The 15,824-nt window shown below is 38.6% G+C and overlaps 1 protein-coding gene across 1 annotated transcript; it reads right to left on the minus strand.

Moving 5' to 3' along the window:
• Nucleotides 1-240: 240 nt before the first annotated feature.
• On the minus strand, nt 241-9,460 carry LOC122746259 (60S ribosomal protein L14-like). The gene is given in 5 exon segments (XM_043991729.1): nt 241-388; nt 391-497; nt 500-748; nt 751-1,080; nt 9,157-9,460. Coding segments are annotated over 5 exon segments (1,107 nt in total). The 3' UTR covers nt 241-271.
• Between the last annotated feature and the right edge of the window lie 6,364 nt (nt 9,461-15,824).

The raw sequence follows: 15,824 nt of genomic DNA on the forward strand, positions 1-15,824 counted from the left end.
CTATCTATTTACCTTTCTTTGTATTCCCAGAGCTTAGCAATCAATTAGTAAACATTAACCCCCTACTATGGGCCAGGAACTCTGCTAAGTGCAGAATTCTATGACCAACAGTAGGTGCTTAATAGATGCATGTTGACTTGACTTTATTATCTTTTTAGGAAGGTTCAAGGCTAGGTCTGAAGATTTCCCCGGGAATTAGTTCACTTCTAAACCTTTCTTATCAGGTTACATCTTTGTTGGTTTTCTTTTTTTTTTTTTAATAGCAAAACCTTTATTTGATTTCTGGCAGCCCCTTATTTTTTGGCCTTGGGAGCAGGGCTTTCTGGGCCGGAGCCTTCTGAGCTGGTGCTTTCTGAGCAGCTCCCTTCTTGGCTGGGGCCTTCTGGCCAGACGGGCCAGTTCTGGCCCTTCTGGCCGGGGATCGGCCTTCTGCCCCTCGGCCTTCTTCGCGGGGATCTTCTTGGCAGAGAACTTCGAGGCCAGGGCCTTCTGGGCAGCCCCTTCTTGGGAGAGCCCTTCTGGGCGGCCACCTTCTGCAGCTTCTGCACTTCGTGCTTGGTGATCCTGTTTCTCATCTTCTTGGCCTTCATGACCTTATAACGATCAAAGTCTGTCATCTTGGCTTTCCTTTCTCTGGCTTCAATTTTCTTGGCCCATCTTGTGGCTTTCCATTTTGTATTGATGTTTTCTTTCTCCCAGGCAGCCCGAACATACTTCTGACGAGCACTGTGGGGGAACTTGAGAACGAGTCTATGAGCTGCATACATTTAAATGTCATGGCCTGCCTCAGCACCCCACTGCATGGGCCATCCACCAAAGCCCTGTTCTGATCGATTACATCCACGATGGCTACCAGCTTGCCTTTGTGGGGCCCGAAGGAAATGTAGGCCACCCGACCGATTTCCACATAGCGCTTGATCACTATGTTGGCGGCGCGGAGGGAGAAGGAAGGGCCGGAGAAGACTGCGCACGAGCAGAAGGCAGCTCCCGCCCCACGCCAGCCGGCCTTTGTTGGTTTTTCAAAGAAAAATATCCAGTTCCAGTTACAAGGCACTGTTTTGGATGTAGGGTGCAAAAATACTGGAGTAAGATAAAGTGAAAGTCACATAAAGTGCCATTTGAAAGTGGGTAATATGTAACCATCTGGTAGAATGTGCACTGTGTGAGGGCTCAATAAACAGGAACTGACTTACTCAGAGTAGCAATAATGTATCCCGTCAATCAGCAACAAACATTTTCCAAATGTAAACTGATTGCTTTGTTTTGTAATGAGTACTTTGTACTGGGGTTAGCTCTCTGCATAATGGTTAGGCAGCCAGCCCCTGTTGGTATACCTGTTCCTTACCTAAGCCTTATTGGTGAAGCTGAATGGAGAAGGAAGCAGGGTGGTCCTAACTGATCACCACAGCATATGACAGGTAAGACCTGTAACCAAATTTAAAGGCTGAAACATTGGGACAAGTTGACTCAATCAGCACCCTCATCCCTCCCCCCGCTCCCTAAGTTCTCCCCATCCTCATCACTTTCAATATATTTTGCCTGTTGATGTCACAGGGATCTCCTGGCTGGTCTCTGTGCTGCCTTAACCTTTGGAATTTCAGCATTATCAAAAAATTATGGGATACTAAACCTGAAGAATCGATGATTTTCCTAATCATTGGGATGCAATAGAATCTCTCTCCCCCAACAAAATTGTTTCTTTTGAAATCTTATGTATTTGATACTTGTACAAACATTGTTTAGAGAAGGAGCTATTAGTCTTCATCAGACTTCCAAAGGGGTCCATCATACATATCCAGAATATTATTAAGTGACCATTCACTAGAAAGAACAGTGGTGTCAAACTCAAATAGAAATGGATCTCTGTAGCCACATATTGACTTAGAAAACCACAAGTTAACATTAACTATGTTGTATTGAATTTTTGTTGTTGTTAAACATTTTTCAATTACTTTTTAATCCGTTTCAGGATACAATTCAGAGCTTGCTGGCTGCAAGTTTGATACCTTTGCCCTACTACACTTCAAGTGATAAAGAAGTCCAGAACAAGAAGAACTCAGAACTGTCAGGGACCTTTTGGCTAATCTAACTGAACCACCCATTTGAGGGATGATGAAACTGAAACCCAAAAGGTTCCCATGGTTTGGTGAGGCCAAGCAACTGTTCCTGTTAAAGGTTGAGTCAGTTTTAGGACCCATATCCACAGACTTTCAGGCTAGTAACTCCCATAGTTACCTATAATTTCTATAAATGTTGGGCTCAAAGGATGATGGATTTAGCAATAGAAGAGACCCCAGGGATCACCTAAGCCCAAACTCATTTTATAGTTGAAGAAAGTGATACACATAAAGGTTAAGTGTCTTGCCAAGGTCACATAATTTTTTCTTATGCTAAGGTTTATCATAAAAAGAAAAATGATATGATACAATGGATATCACAGTGGTGTCAGATGATGTGTTCAAATTTTGTGTGACTTTGTACAAATCTTTTAATTTCTCTGCATCTTATTTTCCTCATGTTAAAATGTGTGGATTGGAGTAGACTGCAAACATGCTGATAAGCTCTAAATTATATGATTCTAGAGAAAATTTCGGGAAGGCAGTATTCAGACACAAAAGAATGAATTTATAATGTTAGTATTTCAAATATCAATAGAGAGGCAGCTAGGTGGCGCAGTGGATAAAGCACTGGCCCTGGATTTAGGAGGACCTGAATTCAAATCTGGTCTCAGACACTTGACACTTACTAGCTGTGTGACCCATGGCAAGTCACTTAACCCCTATTGCCCATCCCCCCCCATAAAACAAACAAACAACAAAAACAAAAACAAACATCAATGGAGGGGAATTTTGGGGGTGGGGAGGTATTCCTAGAAGCCATCAAAGCATACCCTTCAGCTACTAATGTAGTCATGCCCATATGGCATCCTGCAATAAGATACTTTGTACAACCTAGACACTGTACCAAGATAAAGGAAAACTTTTAATTGATTTCAAAGACTTTTTTTTTTTTTTACCATTTTCATCTACCTATATTCTATATGCTTTTTTTTTTTTGGAGGCAATTGGGGTTAAGTGACTTGCCCAGGGTCACACAGCTAGTAAGTTTCAAGTGTCTGAGGCCGAATTTGAATTCAGGTACTCGTGAGTCCAAGGCCAGTGCTTTGTCCACTACGCCACCTAGCTGCCCCATTCTATATGCTTTTTAAAACTCATGTACAGAAGAGTTATTAGCACTGGGAAGGAACCTAGTGATCATCTGCCATCTGCCATATCTCAACACAACAATAACTTGTGATTTTGTTAATGTGGGAATTCTCCTACAATGATATAGATTGCAAGCCATCCCTGAATTAAGTGGCTTGTGAAGGGACACATAGCTAGTAAGTGCCATGAATCACACTGGAACCCAGGTCCTTTTGATTCCATGTATTGCCAATCATCTCATAAAATATAACAGTTTCTACCTCTGTAAAATGATAGGAACTGGATTAGGTGGTCTCCAAGATACCTTCTAGTGCTAACATTCTCTGAGCCTATGGATCTAAGATTCCAAGTAGAAGCTCTCAATGGGACTAATTCCTTTTTGGGATGTCACTTTTCATTGGTATTTGTCAGCATTGTCATCTACCCATGAGTATTAGTACTGCAGCTATCAGGAGCCTGTCTTCTCACCCATTTTTGGTCAACAAACTTCTGGCGGCTATTTTTTTTTTTGTGTGTGTGGTGATCAAACAGGAGATAGAAGGCATCACAGTATATAAAATGGATAATTTTGATTACATGAAATTAAAAAGCTTTTTGCATAAATAAAACTAATGAGCCAAAATTAGAGGGAAAACAGAAAACTGGGGGAAATTTTACAGCAATTTTTTTCTGATAAAGCACTAATTTCTCATATATATAGGGAACTGTACCAAATTAATAAAAATAAGACTCATTCCCCATTTGATAAATGGTCAAAATATATGAACGGGTAGTTTTCAGAAGAAGAAATTAAAGCTATCAATAGTCATGTGAAAAAATGCTCTGTCACTACTGATTAGAGAATGTAAATTAAGACAACTTTGAGATACCACCTCATACCTATCATATTGACTAAAATGACAGAACAGGGAAATGACAAATGCTGGAAGATATATAGAAAAACTGGGACACTAATGCACTATTTTTTTTTGGTGGGGAGGGAAGGGCAATGAGGGTTAAGTGACTTTCCCAGGTTCACACAGCCAGTAAGTGTCAAGTGTTTGAGGCCGAATTTGAACTCAGGTCCTGCTGAATCCAGGACAAGTGCTTTATCCACTGCACCACCTAGCTACCCCGAACACTAATGCATTATTGGTAGAGTTGTGAACTAATCCAAACATTCTGGAGAACAATTTGGAACTATGCCCAAAAGACTACAACACTCTGCATACCCTTTGATACAGCAATACCACTACTAGGCCTGTATCTCAAAAAGATAAAAGAAAAGGGAAAATGATTTATTTGTACAAAATATTTATAGCACCTCTTTTTGTGGTGGCAAAGAACTTATATGAACTCATGGAAAGAGAAGTGAACTTAAACCAGAACACTAAACCCAGTAACAATAATATTGTAAGGATGATCAACTAGCTATTCTGACCATAACAATGACCCAGGATGATTCCAAAGAATGAAAAATTGTTATCCACTTCCAGAGAGAGACCTGATTAACTCAATGCAGATGGAAGTATTCTTTCTTTTTTGGCTATATTTTTATTGTTTTGTTTGCTTTCTTCAGCAGCATGGCTAATTTGGAAATATGCTTTGCATGACTTCACTTGTATAATTGATATCAAATTGCTTGTCTTCTCAAGGAAGGACAAGTGATGGGCAGAAGGAAGAGAATTTGGGACTCAAAATTTAAAAAAAATTGTTATGATTTCTTTTACATGTAATTGGGAAATCCTTCATGAAATAAATAAAAATAATATTAAAAGCTGACTCCAAAAGAATATTGATGAAACATACTATACAACTCCAAAGAAAGAGTTGATATTGATTAAGAGACAAATATGGTGATGTTTTGTATGATCATAAATGTATAAGCCATACTGGATTGTTTGCCTTATAGGTAAGGGGGGAAGGGAGGTAGGGAAAGAGGGATCAAGATTGGAAAAGAAAAATGTAAATAAAAATGTTTAACCTGAAAAAAAAAAAGAAGGTGGGGGATGGGTGTGCTAGGAAGGGTACAGGGTGTATATATGTATCTATATACACAAACAAAAATATATATGTTGTGCATATATGAGTTATTTATGTCTTATTTATATAGTAATTATATTTAAACAAATTTGTCATATATATTATTTATATAAATGGATACATATATGTTATTTATCTGTATAAGAAAAGAAAACTGCCTGTTTATAAAAAAAAGGAAGAGGAAGGATTTAAAATACTAAGTTATATCTACTAGAATATATCTTGGTATATCTAAATGTAATAACATAGACAATATACATCATATATATCATATATATGTGTGTGTATATTATATCTATGTTTGATATATGTATAAAATTTAATTATATATTACAAATAAAATTTTAAAACAACTGACTCCTTCCTTGGAAAAGGGGACACTACCTCTACTTTTAGATTGTAGGGGGAGGTGGAGATGGTTCGAATGTAAAAAGCAAAATATTGCTTCCAGTTCTCAAGAGGGCAGGACCAAGTAAACCGGGTTCCCAATGCATGTAACTGGACTGGACTGGACTGGAAGCCCAGGTTAAAAGACACATATTTTTAGGTCATTTCCTCTCCTTTCTTTCTCTCCTTCCTGTTGAATAAAGTAGGTCCATAGCAGGCAGTTTTTTCTCTACCTTGAAGACAAAATACCTGGAACATTATCTTCCCCATACTCTCCCTTCTCTCCTTCCTCATAGACAATGGAACCTATTGGATTCTTTCTTCTTCCCAGTTGATGACAGATCATAAAGCTCTTTCCTCTTTTTCTTTTGTAGGAAAGAGGGATGACAAGCAATTATTCTCTTTCTTTCTATCTCTATCTTTATCTTTCTTTTTTCTCACCCTTCTTGCTAGGAATTGGGAAGTCTGGTTGGGAAATCTGTATGGTCTTATAGCAATATAGGCCCAATAATGCCTACCATAGGTAAACTGTTGACATCTTCCCTTCATATTTTATATATATATATATATATATATATATGTATATATATATATATTTCAGATCTATAAGATTGCTGTGAGGAATTCTATTCTCACTGTACAGGAGTCATTTTAAATAGATTTGTGTTTGTATTGTTTTAGGAATTTCCCCTCAAATTCCATGTGCTTGATAGTCCCCATTAAATATATTTCTTTCAAACAAAAGTATGTGTGTTTATTTAGTAAGATTCAGTCTGTTGGGACTACAACAGAATTCACAATAATGTCTATGTGAAAGAGTACTGGCCTTTTACACACCTGAGGTTTTATAATGTCATTGATCTTTCTATAAGAAGGATATAGGTATTTAAAAAAATAGTTCCCACTTCTCTCCTCTATTAACAGAGTTGTGGAAAAATTATGAACAGCTTCTCCTTCAACAAATTAATGAATAAATCAAACAAATATTTATTAACCACCTTATATGTACCAGAAGCCATTCAAGGCCTGTGCATACAGACAAAAATGAATTAGTCTCTGCCCTTATAGAACTTACACTAAGGCAATGTAAATGACAATGGCAATAGCAAAATCAAAGACCAAAGTAATCCACCTCCTATCTATCTCCTCTTCTTTGCAGGAGGGGGTGGGTGAGTGGGAAGAGTATGGGTGTGGAACATTGCCTATACCATAATTTGATTGATGCATTGGTTTATTTTGTTCATCTCTCTTTCTTTCTCTCTCTCTCTCTCACCCCCGCACTCTCTCTCTCTCTCTCTCTCTCTCTCTCTCTCTCTCTCTCTCTCTCTCTCTCTCTCTCTCTTTCCCTCCCCCCCTCCCTACTTAATAAGAGATAGCTCACTTGTTATAAGGAAAGGAGAAGGGATCTATTCTGAAATTTAACCCCCCTACAAATAGGGATTTTAGAATTTTTGTCTTGTATCCATCCCCAGTGCCCACCATAATGCAAGGCATACAATAATTAGCTACTTATTAAATGCCAAAACAAGCCATATCAATAAAAAACTGAACATTCATTTGAAAATAAATTCAATGTGATTCAGTGCTCATAAAAGGCAATTGTTGGAGAAAGTTGAGCAGTCTATGTAACATATCTGGAAAAGAACATAGCAAGGACAAAAATGCATCTCTTTAGCCCCTGATGATTTGCATGGAATTATAAAATTAAGGAGAAGAAGGAATCATGACTGCAGACTCTACCTCCATATATGACCAGCTATGCACAGTACTGTATGTGACATGCTTCACACAGTACCATTGAATTACTTGCTACCTGAGCTGGTAATAATATATATATATATATATTAATAATATTAATTATTAAATAATATATAACATAATATCTTCAACTACTGAACATTCAGTGTTTGCTTTGAGACCTCCAGTGATAAGGAATTCTTTTCAAGGCAGCCCAATCTAATTTTGCATCAATATATGGAGAACCAAAGGATACATACTTCAAATCATCAGATCTCCAAATCATTTATGTTCGCATTTGGAATGTAATCAGAAACACCCTTACAATCATTGCAGACTCTGAGCCCAAGCTTTAACCCTCTTCTGATCTACCATTCTGTCAGCAGCCTGGTGCCTAACTGAGTGAGGATTGGAGATGAATATGGATGAAATGAGATAATAGTTGTGAATGTACTCTGAAAGTACTCTACCAGTGTAAGCCATTATTAAGCTATTAGCTATCAGACTTGTTCTGCTTGGCCCCAGAGAGTAAAACTAGGAGCAATTAGATGAAGTTTCATGTAGACAGATTTTGGCTCAATAGGAGGAAATTTTTTTTTAATAGAGCTCTCTAATAATGGAATGAGTTGCCCTGTAAACTGGCAGATATTAAGGTAATATAACCTAAGCCTTGTGAGCATGTAGTAGTAATATTATTACCTTGTAAGGCAGTAATTTTCCTCATCCCTTGAGGTATTCAAGTGGAGGCTAGATGACCATTTGACAAGAATATTATGGAAGGGATTCATGCTTTAGATAGGGGTTGGGCTGGTAATTGCTAATATCCTTAAATGGTTGATGAATTACAGCTCTATGATTCTATGAATCTCTAATTCGGGAATCCTTAAATAGTACATTTGTAGAAATTGAAAATTGACTATCTTTCACATCTTACGATATGAGCCTATGAATCACACTATTTTTTTTGGTGGGGCAATGAGGGTTAAGTGACTTGCCCAGGGTCACACAGCTAGTAAGTGTCAAGTGTCTGAGGCTGGATTTGAACTCAGGTCCTACTGAATTCAGGGCAATGCTTTATCCACTCTGCCACCTAGTTGCCCCAGAATCACACTAAATTTTAACAAAAATTGATTTTTGTATTAGAATTCGACTTTAAGGTTGGTCATTTGTCATTCCTTCCTTCCTTCCTTCCTTCTTTCCTTCCTTCCTTCCTTCCTTCCTTCCTTCCTTCCTTCCTTCCTTCCTTCCTTCCTTCCTTCCTTCCTTCCTTCCTTCCTTCCTTCCTTCCTTCCTTCCTTCCTTCCTTCCTCCTTCTTGCCTGACTCCTTTCTCTCTCTCTCTCTCTCTCTCTCTCTCTCTCTCTCTCTCTCTTTCTTTCTTTCTTTCTTTCTTGGTGGAAGGGTATGCCAGAAATGTCATTTTCTCAGTGAGAAAAATCTCTCCACCAATGCAGTTCTGCAACCCCTTTGTAGCTTAAAGTCTTGGAAAACTGCATGGGATGCTGAGAGTTTAAATGATTTGCCACACAGAGCCACTCTGTGTCAGGGATAGAATTTTTACTCAGATCTTCCTGTCATCAAGGTGAGAATTCTATCTGTTTCTCCATGCTGCCTTTTGTTAGGAAAGACAGCCTTAAAGCTGGATTGGCTGATATAGAGCATTGGCTGAACTGGGATCAGGATTGCAATGCTTCGACTTTCTCTTCCTTTTCACAATATCGAAGTAAGACAGCAGGTTCTGCAAGTATAGACTTGGGGAAGAGGGAATGTCAGAGCTTTGTGAGGCCTGTCAGTGACTGCTTTACTGGTTCCTTTCTTTGTGCCTCTGTACTTGACGTTTTTACTGGCTGCATTGTCTGTGTTTATTAGGGCCTCATGAAGGCAACTCCTATTGGGGGTGGAGATGAGCAGTGGGAATGGAATGGAAGAGCTATCCTTGTTGGTGATGTTCAGCAAGTTAATTAGGAGGGCAGGGAGATGTCTGTGAGCGATATCATCTCCTCCAGGTGCTTGTCTGCAGCTTACTGGAAACCCATGCAAATTAGGGAAAGCTTCCTGGAAGAAGTCAACCTTCCAGCCCATGCCAAGATACTGATCCAGAGGTGACATTCACTGACGCCCAGCTGACCAGAATCCGGGGCTCCATTTTCCCCTAGTCTTGGAGGAGAGCTTGCATGGTCATGTGGCATTTAAAATAGATCACCTACTTATTAGAAGTTCATGCTAAGCTAGAAGGGAACTGAGAGATTGTGAGTCAAACTCTTTTTTTTTTTTTTTACAGAAGCAGTAACTTAAGACTTAGATAGTGAAAGTGATTGGTTTTAGTCTTCTGTCCTATAAAATCCTCACACTTAAATATTGCTCCTTTGCTTGAGAGGCAGTGGGGCATAGTCATAGTGAAGAGTGTGAAGGACCTTGGGCAAGTCATTTAACCTCTTTGACCCTCAGTTTCTTCATCTCTGAACTGAGGATAATAAAACTGCTAACCTTACAGGGTTGTTATGAAATGACATTGTAAAGTGTTTTGTAAACTTTAAAGGGCTATGGAAATGCAAATTATATTTAAATGGGGATGATAATATTTACCTCATAGGGTTGTTATCAAGAAAGCACTTGATTAATGTGAGCTGTTATTATCATTATTTCCACAGGGATGTTAATCTTTAACTCCAGAAGCATTGCACTGATAGGCTGTCAAGTTTAAAAGATTTTGTTAAGTGGATCCTGTGTATTAAGCATTGTTTAAGTATTAAGATGTATTATTGTTAAGAGGTTCTGGACCATGATAGGCAAGCTGACTCCAGTTTTAAGGAGACAGTCTGGAATACTGGGGAGAGCACATGTTTAGGGACAGAGGATCTGGGTTCAAAACACAGTGTGCTATATAGCACTTCTGTGTCACTGGACAAGTCACTGTCCTCCCTAGTCCTTAATTTTCTCATCTTTGAAATGAGGGTATGGGAATAATAAGAACACTAGCATTACCTATTGTGATGCTCTCTCACTGGATGTCATGAGGAAAGTACTTTGCAAACTGGATATCAGTAGTGAAGGGTGAGCAACTGGAGGAACAGAGCAAGAACACTTAAAATCAGGATATTGATCAGGGCATCAAGAGTAGAGGAAGCAACTGTTAGAGCTCTGGACAGGCAGGCACGATCACTGTATAGCAACAGGAGTCACAGTTGCAGGATAGGGGCTTCTCCTGGATGAGGCAAGGTCACATGGCTTTTGTCATCTGTCCTCAAAGAGAACCAAAATGATGTTACTGTGTTGGGATCAAGGTACAGCATGTCCAACTCTGGTTGGTCAGAGAAATATGATCTCCAAAGATTCTACTACAGGCTAGGCACAAATAGTCCACATGAACATTTGGTGGCATAGGGGATAGCGTGATGGACTTGAAGTCAGGAAAATTCGAGTACAAATTCTGCCTCAGACACTTTCTAGCTGTGTGACCTTGGGAAAATCACTTAACTGCCCTGGGTCCCAGTTTTCTAATGTACCTTTCAGTTCTAAATCAATCATCCTCAAACCTAGATTAAGATCTTGCCTTTGATACACACTGGCTGTGTGATAGGCTACAAGTGACACCTCAGTGCCCTCAAGTGACTCTCTAAGAAGATAATTTGTAGAGCTGCTTCTGATCTGATTGGTGGAAGATTGTTTTTTAATTGGGAGTTCCCTATAGCAATGAAATCAGCAGTATGATACTAAAAAAACAAAACAAAAACCCCCGCCGAAAACAAAAACCCATAACATATTGAACAACATTCAGAACACAGTAGAGTCAATAGACAGAATGATCTTAGAGGCAGGGAGGAGACTGTTAAAATTTTCCAGGCATGCAAACGCATTCAGGAGTCTGGTTTCTGATAGCTAAGTAAAGAGTACACTACAAAGACATAAGCCTGGAGAATAAAGCACAGATCTTACAAAATACATTATAGAGTAGAAAGCATTCTAGCCTTAGAGATAGAAGACATTAATTTGGGCCCCCATTCCATTACTTACTATCTGTGTGACACTGGACAAGTCATTTTAATGCTTCTAACCCTCAAGATTTTTATCTGTAAGATGTGTATAAGTAATACTTGCAGTCCTATTTCATAAAATTGTTGTGGAGAAAGTCCATTGAAAATTACCAAATGCTGTGGGAATGTCACTTCCTATTACTGCAGTTACCTGTACTGTGGAGTTCAAATGAAGAGTCGGTGATCAACTTTTGCCTGGGCATTGGGGTTAAGAAATTTGCATGAATGAGTGCAGAAGTCATTTTCTTTTGACAGAGCTCAGAACAAGATAGCTTGATGAGCTTTCTGCATTGTGCTGATAAGCCCTATACAAGGAGCATAAGACCAGAACAAAGCCTTCTGATGATATGAGGCTCTAGGGGAAAAAAAAATGCAACCCCAAATACACCTGTGGGTTGCTTCCATCCACAGATGTTTTCCATCCCTTTAATCAAGACTTGCTTGCAAAAGATACACCCTACAATCTTCCCCCAGTCAGCATCCCCTAGGTCTTGGCAGGGAGACAATCTTAACTATTATGGTTTCGGTAAACCTTTTCGCTTGACTAGGCATTGGAAAAGGTAAGGAAATGCTAGATACCATGGATATTTTGAGATCAGAGGAAAGATGGGTAGGGACTCATGATCAACAACATAAAAAACGAAAGAAGGCTTGAGTGGTGAGAAGCTCTCAAGAACGATGTGATGACCCCCAACAGAATTTGTGTAATTACACAAAGAGAGCTGACCAATGAGATTAGATCGAAAGAATGAATTAACTTGCAATTATTAAATGCCTACAGACACTGTAATAGGCTCTGTGGAAGTGTTCTAGGCATGGGAATGATGAAAAAGAAAAGGAGTTGTATATAACCAAAGTCAAATACAAGAAGTGGCATAGCCAGGCATGGTAATGCATGCCTGTAAACCTGGCTGGGGAGGGCAGATCTGGGAGCTCAGGCTGTCAATAAGATGTAGGCACTAAGTTTAGAAACAGTATGATGAGCCCCTAGGAGTAGAGGGCCACCAGCATGCTAGCGAAGGTTAAGCTAGCCCAAGTCAGTGATAGATTAAGTCAAAGTTTCCATGCCAATCAGTGGTGGGATTAGACCCGTGAGTAACCACTGAATTTTCAGTAGGGGTGAGATAGAGACCCAGTCCTGGAGAGAAAAAAAAGATTGGCATATATTTTTATGAATAGTGTCATTCTCCAAGTCACTGAGGATGAAAAACAAAGTCAGTTTTGGGGAATCAGTGTGGTACATTAGAAAGAACATTGAATTTGGGGTCACAGGATATGTGTTCAAATTCTGATTCTGACATGTGGTACCTGGGTAGCACTGGATAATTCACTTAAGTTCTCTGGGACTCAGTTTCCTCATTAGCAAAATGAGGGTGTTTGGACTAGTTAACTTCTTTTTTATCATAAAAGTATTTTAGTATTTTCTAGTTACATGTAGAGATAGTTTTCAACATTTGTTTTTATAAGATTTCTAGTTCCAAATTTTTCTCCCTCCCTCACTTCCCTCCCCCCCTCAAGATAGAAAGCAATCTGATATAGGTTATATATGTACAATCACATTAAACATATTTCTGCATTAGTCATGCTGTGAAAGAAAAATCAGAACAAAAGGAAAAACAAGAGTAGAAACAGTATGGTTCAATCTGCATCCTAATTCCACAGTTCTCTTTTTTGTGGATGTGGAGATCATTTTCTATTATGATGAGTCCTTTGGTATTACTTTGGATCATTATATTTATGAGAAGAGCTAAGTCTATCAGAGTTGATCATCACACAATGTTGTTGATACTGTGTCCAATGTTCTCCTGGTTCTGCTCATTTTACTCAGCATCAGTTCAAGTAAGTCTTTCTAGTTTTTCTGAAATCCACCTGCTTATGGTTACTTACAGCACAATAGTATTCCATTACATTTATATACCACAACTTGTTTATCCATTCCCCAAATGATGGGCATCCCCTCAATTTCTTTCTTTGCCACCACAAAAAGAGCAGTTTTAAATATATTTGCACATGTGGATCCCTTTCCCTTTTTTATATTTTTGGGATAAAAACCTAATAGTGTTATTGCTGGGTCAAAGGGTATGCACAGTTTTATAGCCCTTTGGGCATAGCTCCAAATTTGTATCCAGAAAGGTTGGATCAGTTCACAGCTCCACTAACAATGCATTAGTGTTCTGATTTTTCCACAACTTTTGCAATATTTATTATTTTCATTTTTTTTCATATTAGCCAATGGACTAGATAACTTCTAAGGTACTTTTCAGTTCTAAATGTATGGTCCTGGGACTTATTTCCTTTCTTTCCAACTTCCCCACTTATTTGCTTTTCAATTCCCCTTCATATGTTGTTTCTCTTCATTACAATGTAAGTTCCTTGAGGGAAAAGACTATCTTGCTTGTTTGCATATGCATCACAGACATCAGCAAGTTGTTAGGCAGATTAATAAACACTTAATAAATGATTATCTATCTGTCTCTCTATCATCTATCATCTATCTTCTTTCACAAAACAATATTAACATAACTTTTTTTCCTCCTAGCCTTTATGAAACCTAAGTAAAAATTGATCATCTCCTGAACCACAAAGAAGGACACAAACAATATAGAAAATTAGAAATGTGCTAGACGTATATACTGCAATGTATTTAAACTAATAAGAAAAAAGTTCATGGTTCCACATGGATTTGTTATCTGTGAATTTCTTGGTTTATTATATGTACTTTTTGATACTGAATGAAAAATGCTGTCACTCATCATTATTGATTAACAGGTTAATTTTGAAATAACTTATGCAATATGAAGCAGTAATAAATTGTGGTTTGGTTGAAGTGGGATGAGGAAATAGGGAGGGGGTAGTAAGAAGCTCTTCATTTGGCTTATTCTTGTATGCTCTGTAGAAGTTTCAGCTTATGGGTAGGGCAGGCTGAGACATGTTCATGTGTGTTCAGTCTTTCAGAGAAACATTCAATATATAGCAGATTGTTCTGTCATTTGTGTGTCAGGCATCTTTTGATAGACATTGCTTTTTCTAATCCTTTTTCTCAAATGGTTTCTACTTTGTAGAGGTTGGTGTGCATTTCTTAAATTCTGAATGTGACTTGTAAGTGTATCAACCATGTCAATAATTCTTTTTATATATGTAATGAGATAAGTTTCAAACTCCAGAGACAAAACTTTTCTTCTCTAATCAAGGCAAACTTATGCTGTAGGACAGGTGATCAGGATAAATGCCCTCACTAACTCTATGTCATTTGTGCTAGCAGTCAGGTGGCCCAGGGGATAGAGCACCTGGTCTGAAGTCAGCAAGACTCATCTTTCTGAATTCAAATTTGGCCTCAGTCACTAACTAGATGTTTGACCCTGGGCAAGTCTCTTTACCTCTTTGCCTCAGTTTCCTCATCTGTAAAATGAGCTGGAGAAGAAAATGGCAAACCACTCCAGTATCTTTGCCAAGAAAACCCCAAATAGAGTCAATGAAGAGTCTGAAAGGTCCGAACAACAACATTGAGTAGTTGATACATCCCATTTCTATTTCCTGTGATTTGGCCAGTTGAGAGCTTTGCCTCATATTAATTTTCTTTTGGTGGGGCAACGGGGGTTAAGTGACTTGCCCAGGGTCACACAGCTAGTTAAGTATCAAGTGTCTGAGGCTGGATTTGAACTTAGGTCTTCCTGAATTCAGGGCCAGTGCTCTATATCCCCTGCACCACCTAGCTGCTCCTTTGCCTCATATTTTATAGAAAAAATTGAGGCTATTAGTCATGAGCTCCCTCTTTTCCTCTATTCCTCATCTCCTATCACCCAGATGTCATCTGTACCTCTTTCTATCCCCACCCCTCTCTCACATGATGCAGCGACGCTGTTCTTTACTAAGGATAACCCCTTTGCTTGTTAAAGTGATTCCATTCCATCTGGTCTCCTCCAACAGATTGCTCTTTAGGTCATCCCCACTCTATTACTTATTTTCAATCTCCCCCTTTCTCCTGGCTCCTTCCCTAAAGTGTATAAACATACTCAAGTCTCCTTTATCCTGAGAAAAATCCTCATTTAAGCTTTCCATTACTACTATAATCCTAAATCTAGTCTGTCTTTTGTAGTAAATTCCTTGTAAAGGCTGTCAATGATAGGTGCCTCCACTTTGTCTCCTCTCATTCTTCTCTTAACCTTTGACAATCTAGTTTCCGACTTTATCATTACACTGAAACTATTCTCTCCAAGTTACTAATAATCTTTCTTAGTTGCCAAATTCAATGGTCTTTTCTCAGTCCTCATTATCCTTGACTTCTCTGTAGCCTTTGACACTATTGATCACCCTCTTTTCTTTGATATTCTCTCTCTCTCTTGCTTTCTTTTTTCTTTTTTTTCTTTCTTTTCTTTTTTTTTTTTTTTTTGGTGAAGCAATTGGCGTTAAGTGACTTGCCCAGGGTCACACAGCTAGTA

The sequence above is a fragment of the Dromiciops gliroides genome, chromosome 1 (genome assembly GCF_019393635.1).
Source record: "Dromiciops gliroides isolate mDroGli1 chromosome 1, mDroGli1.pri, whole genome shotgun sequence".
Lineage (NCBI taxonomy): Eukaryota > Metazoa > Chordata > Mammalia > Microbiotheria > Microbiotheriidae > Dromiciops > Dromiciops gliroides.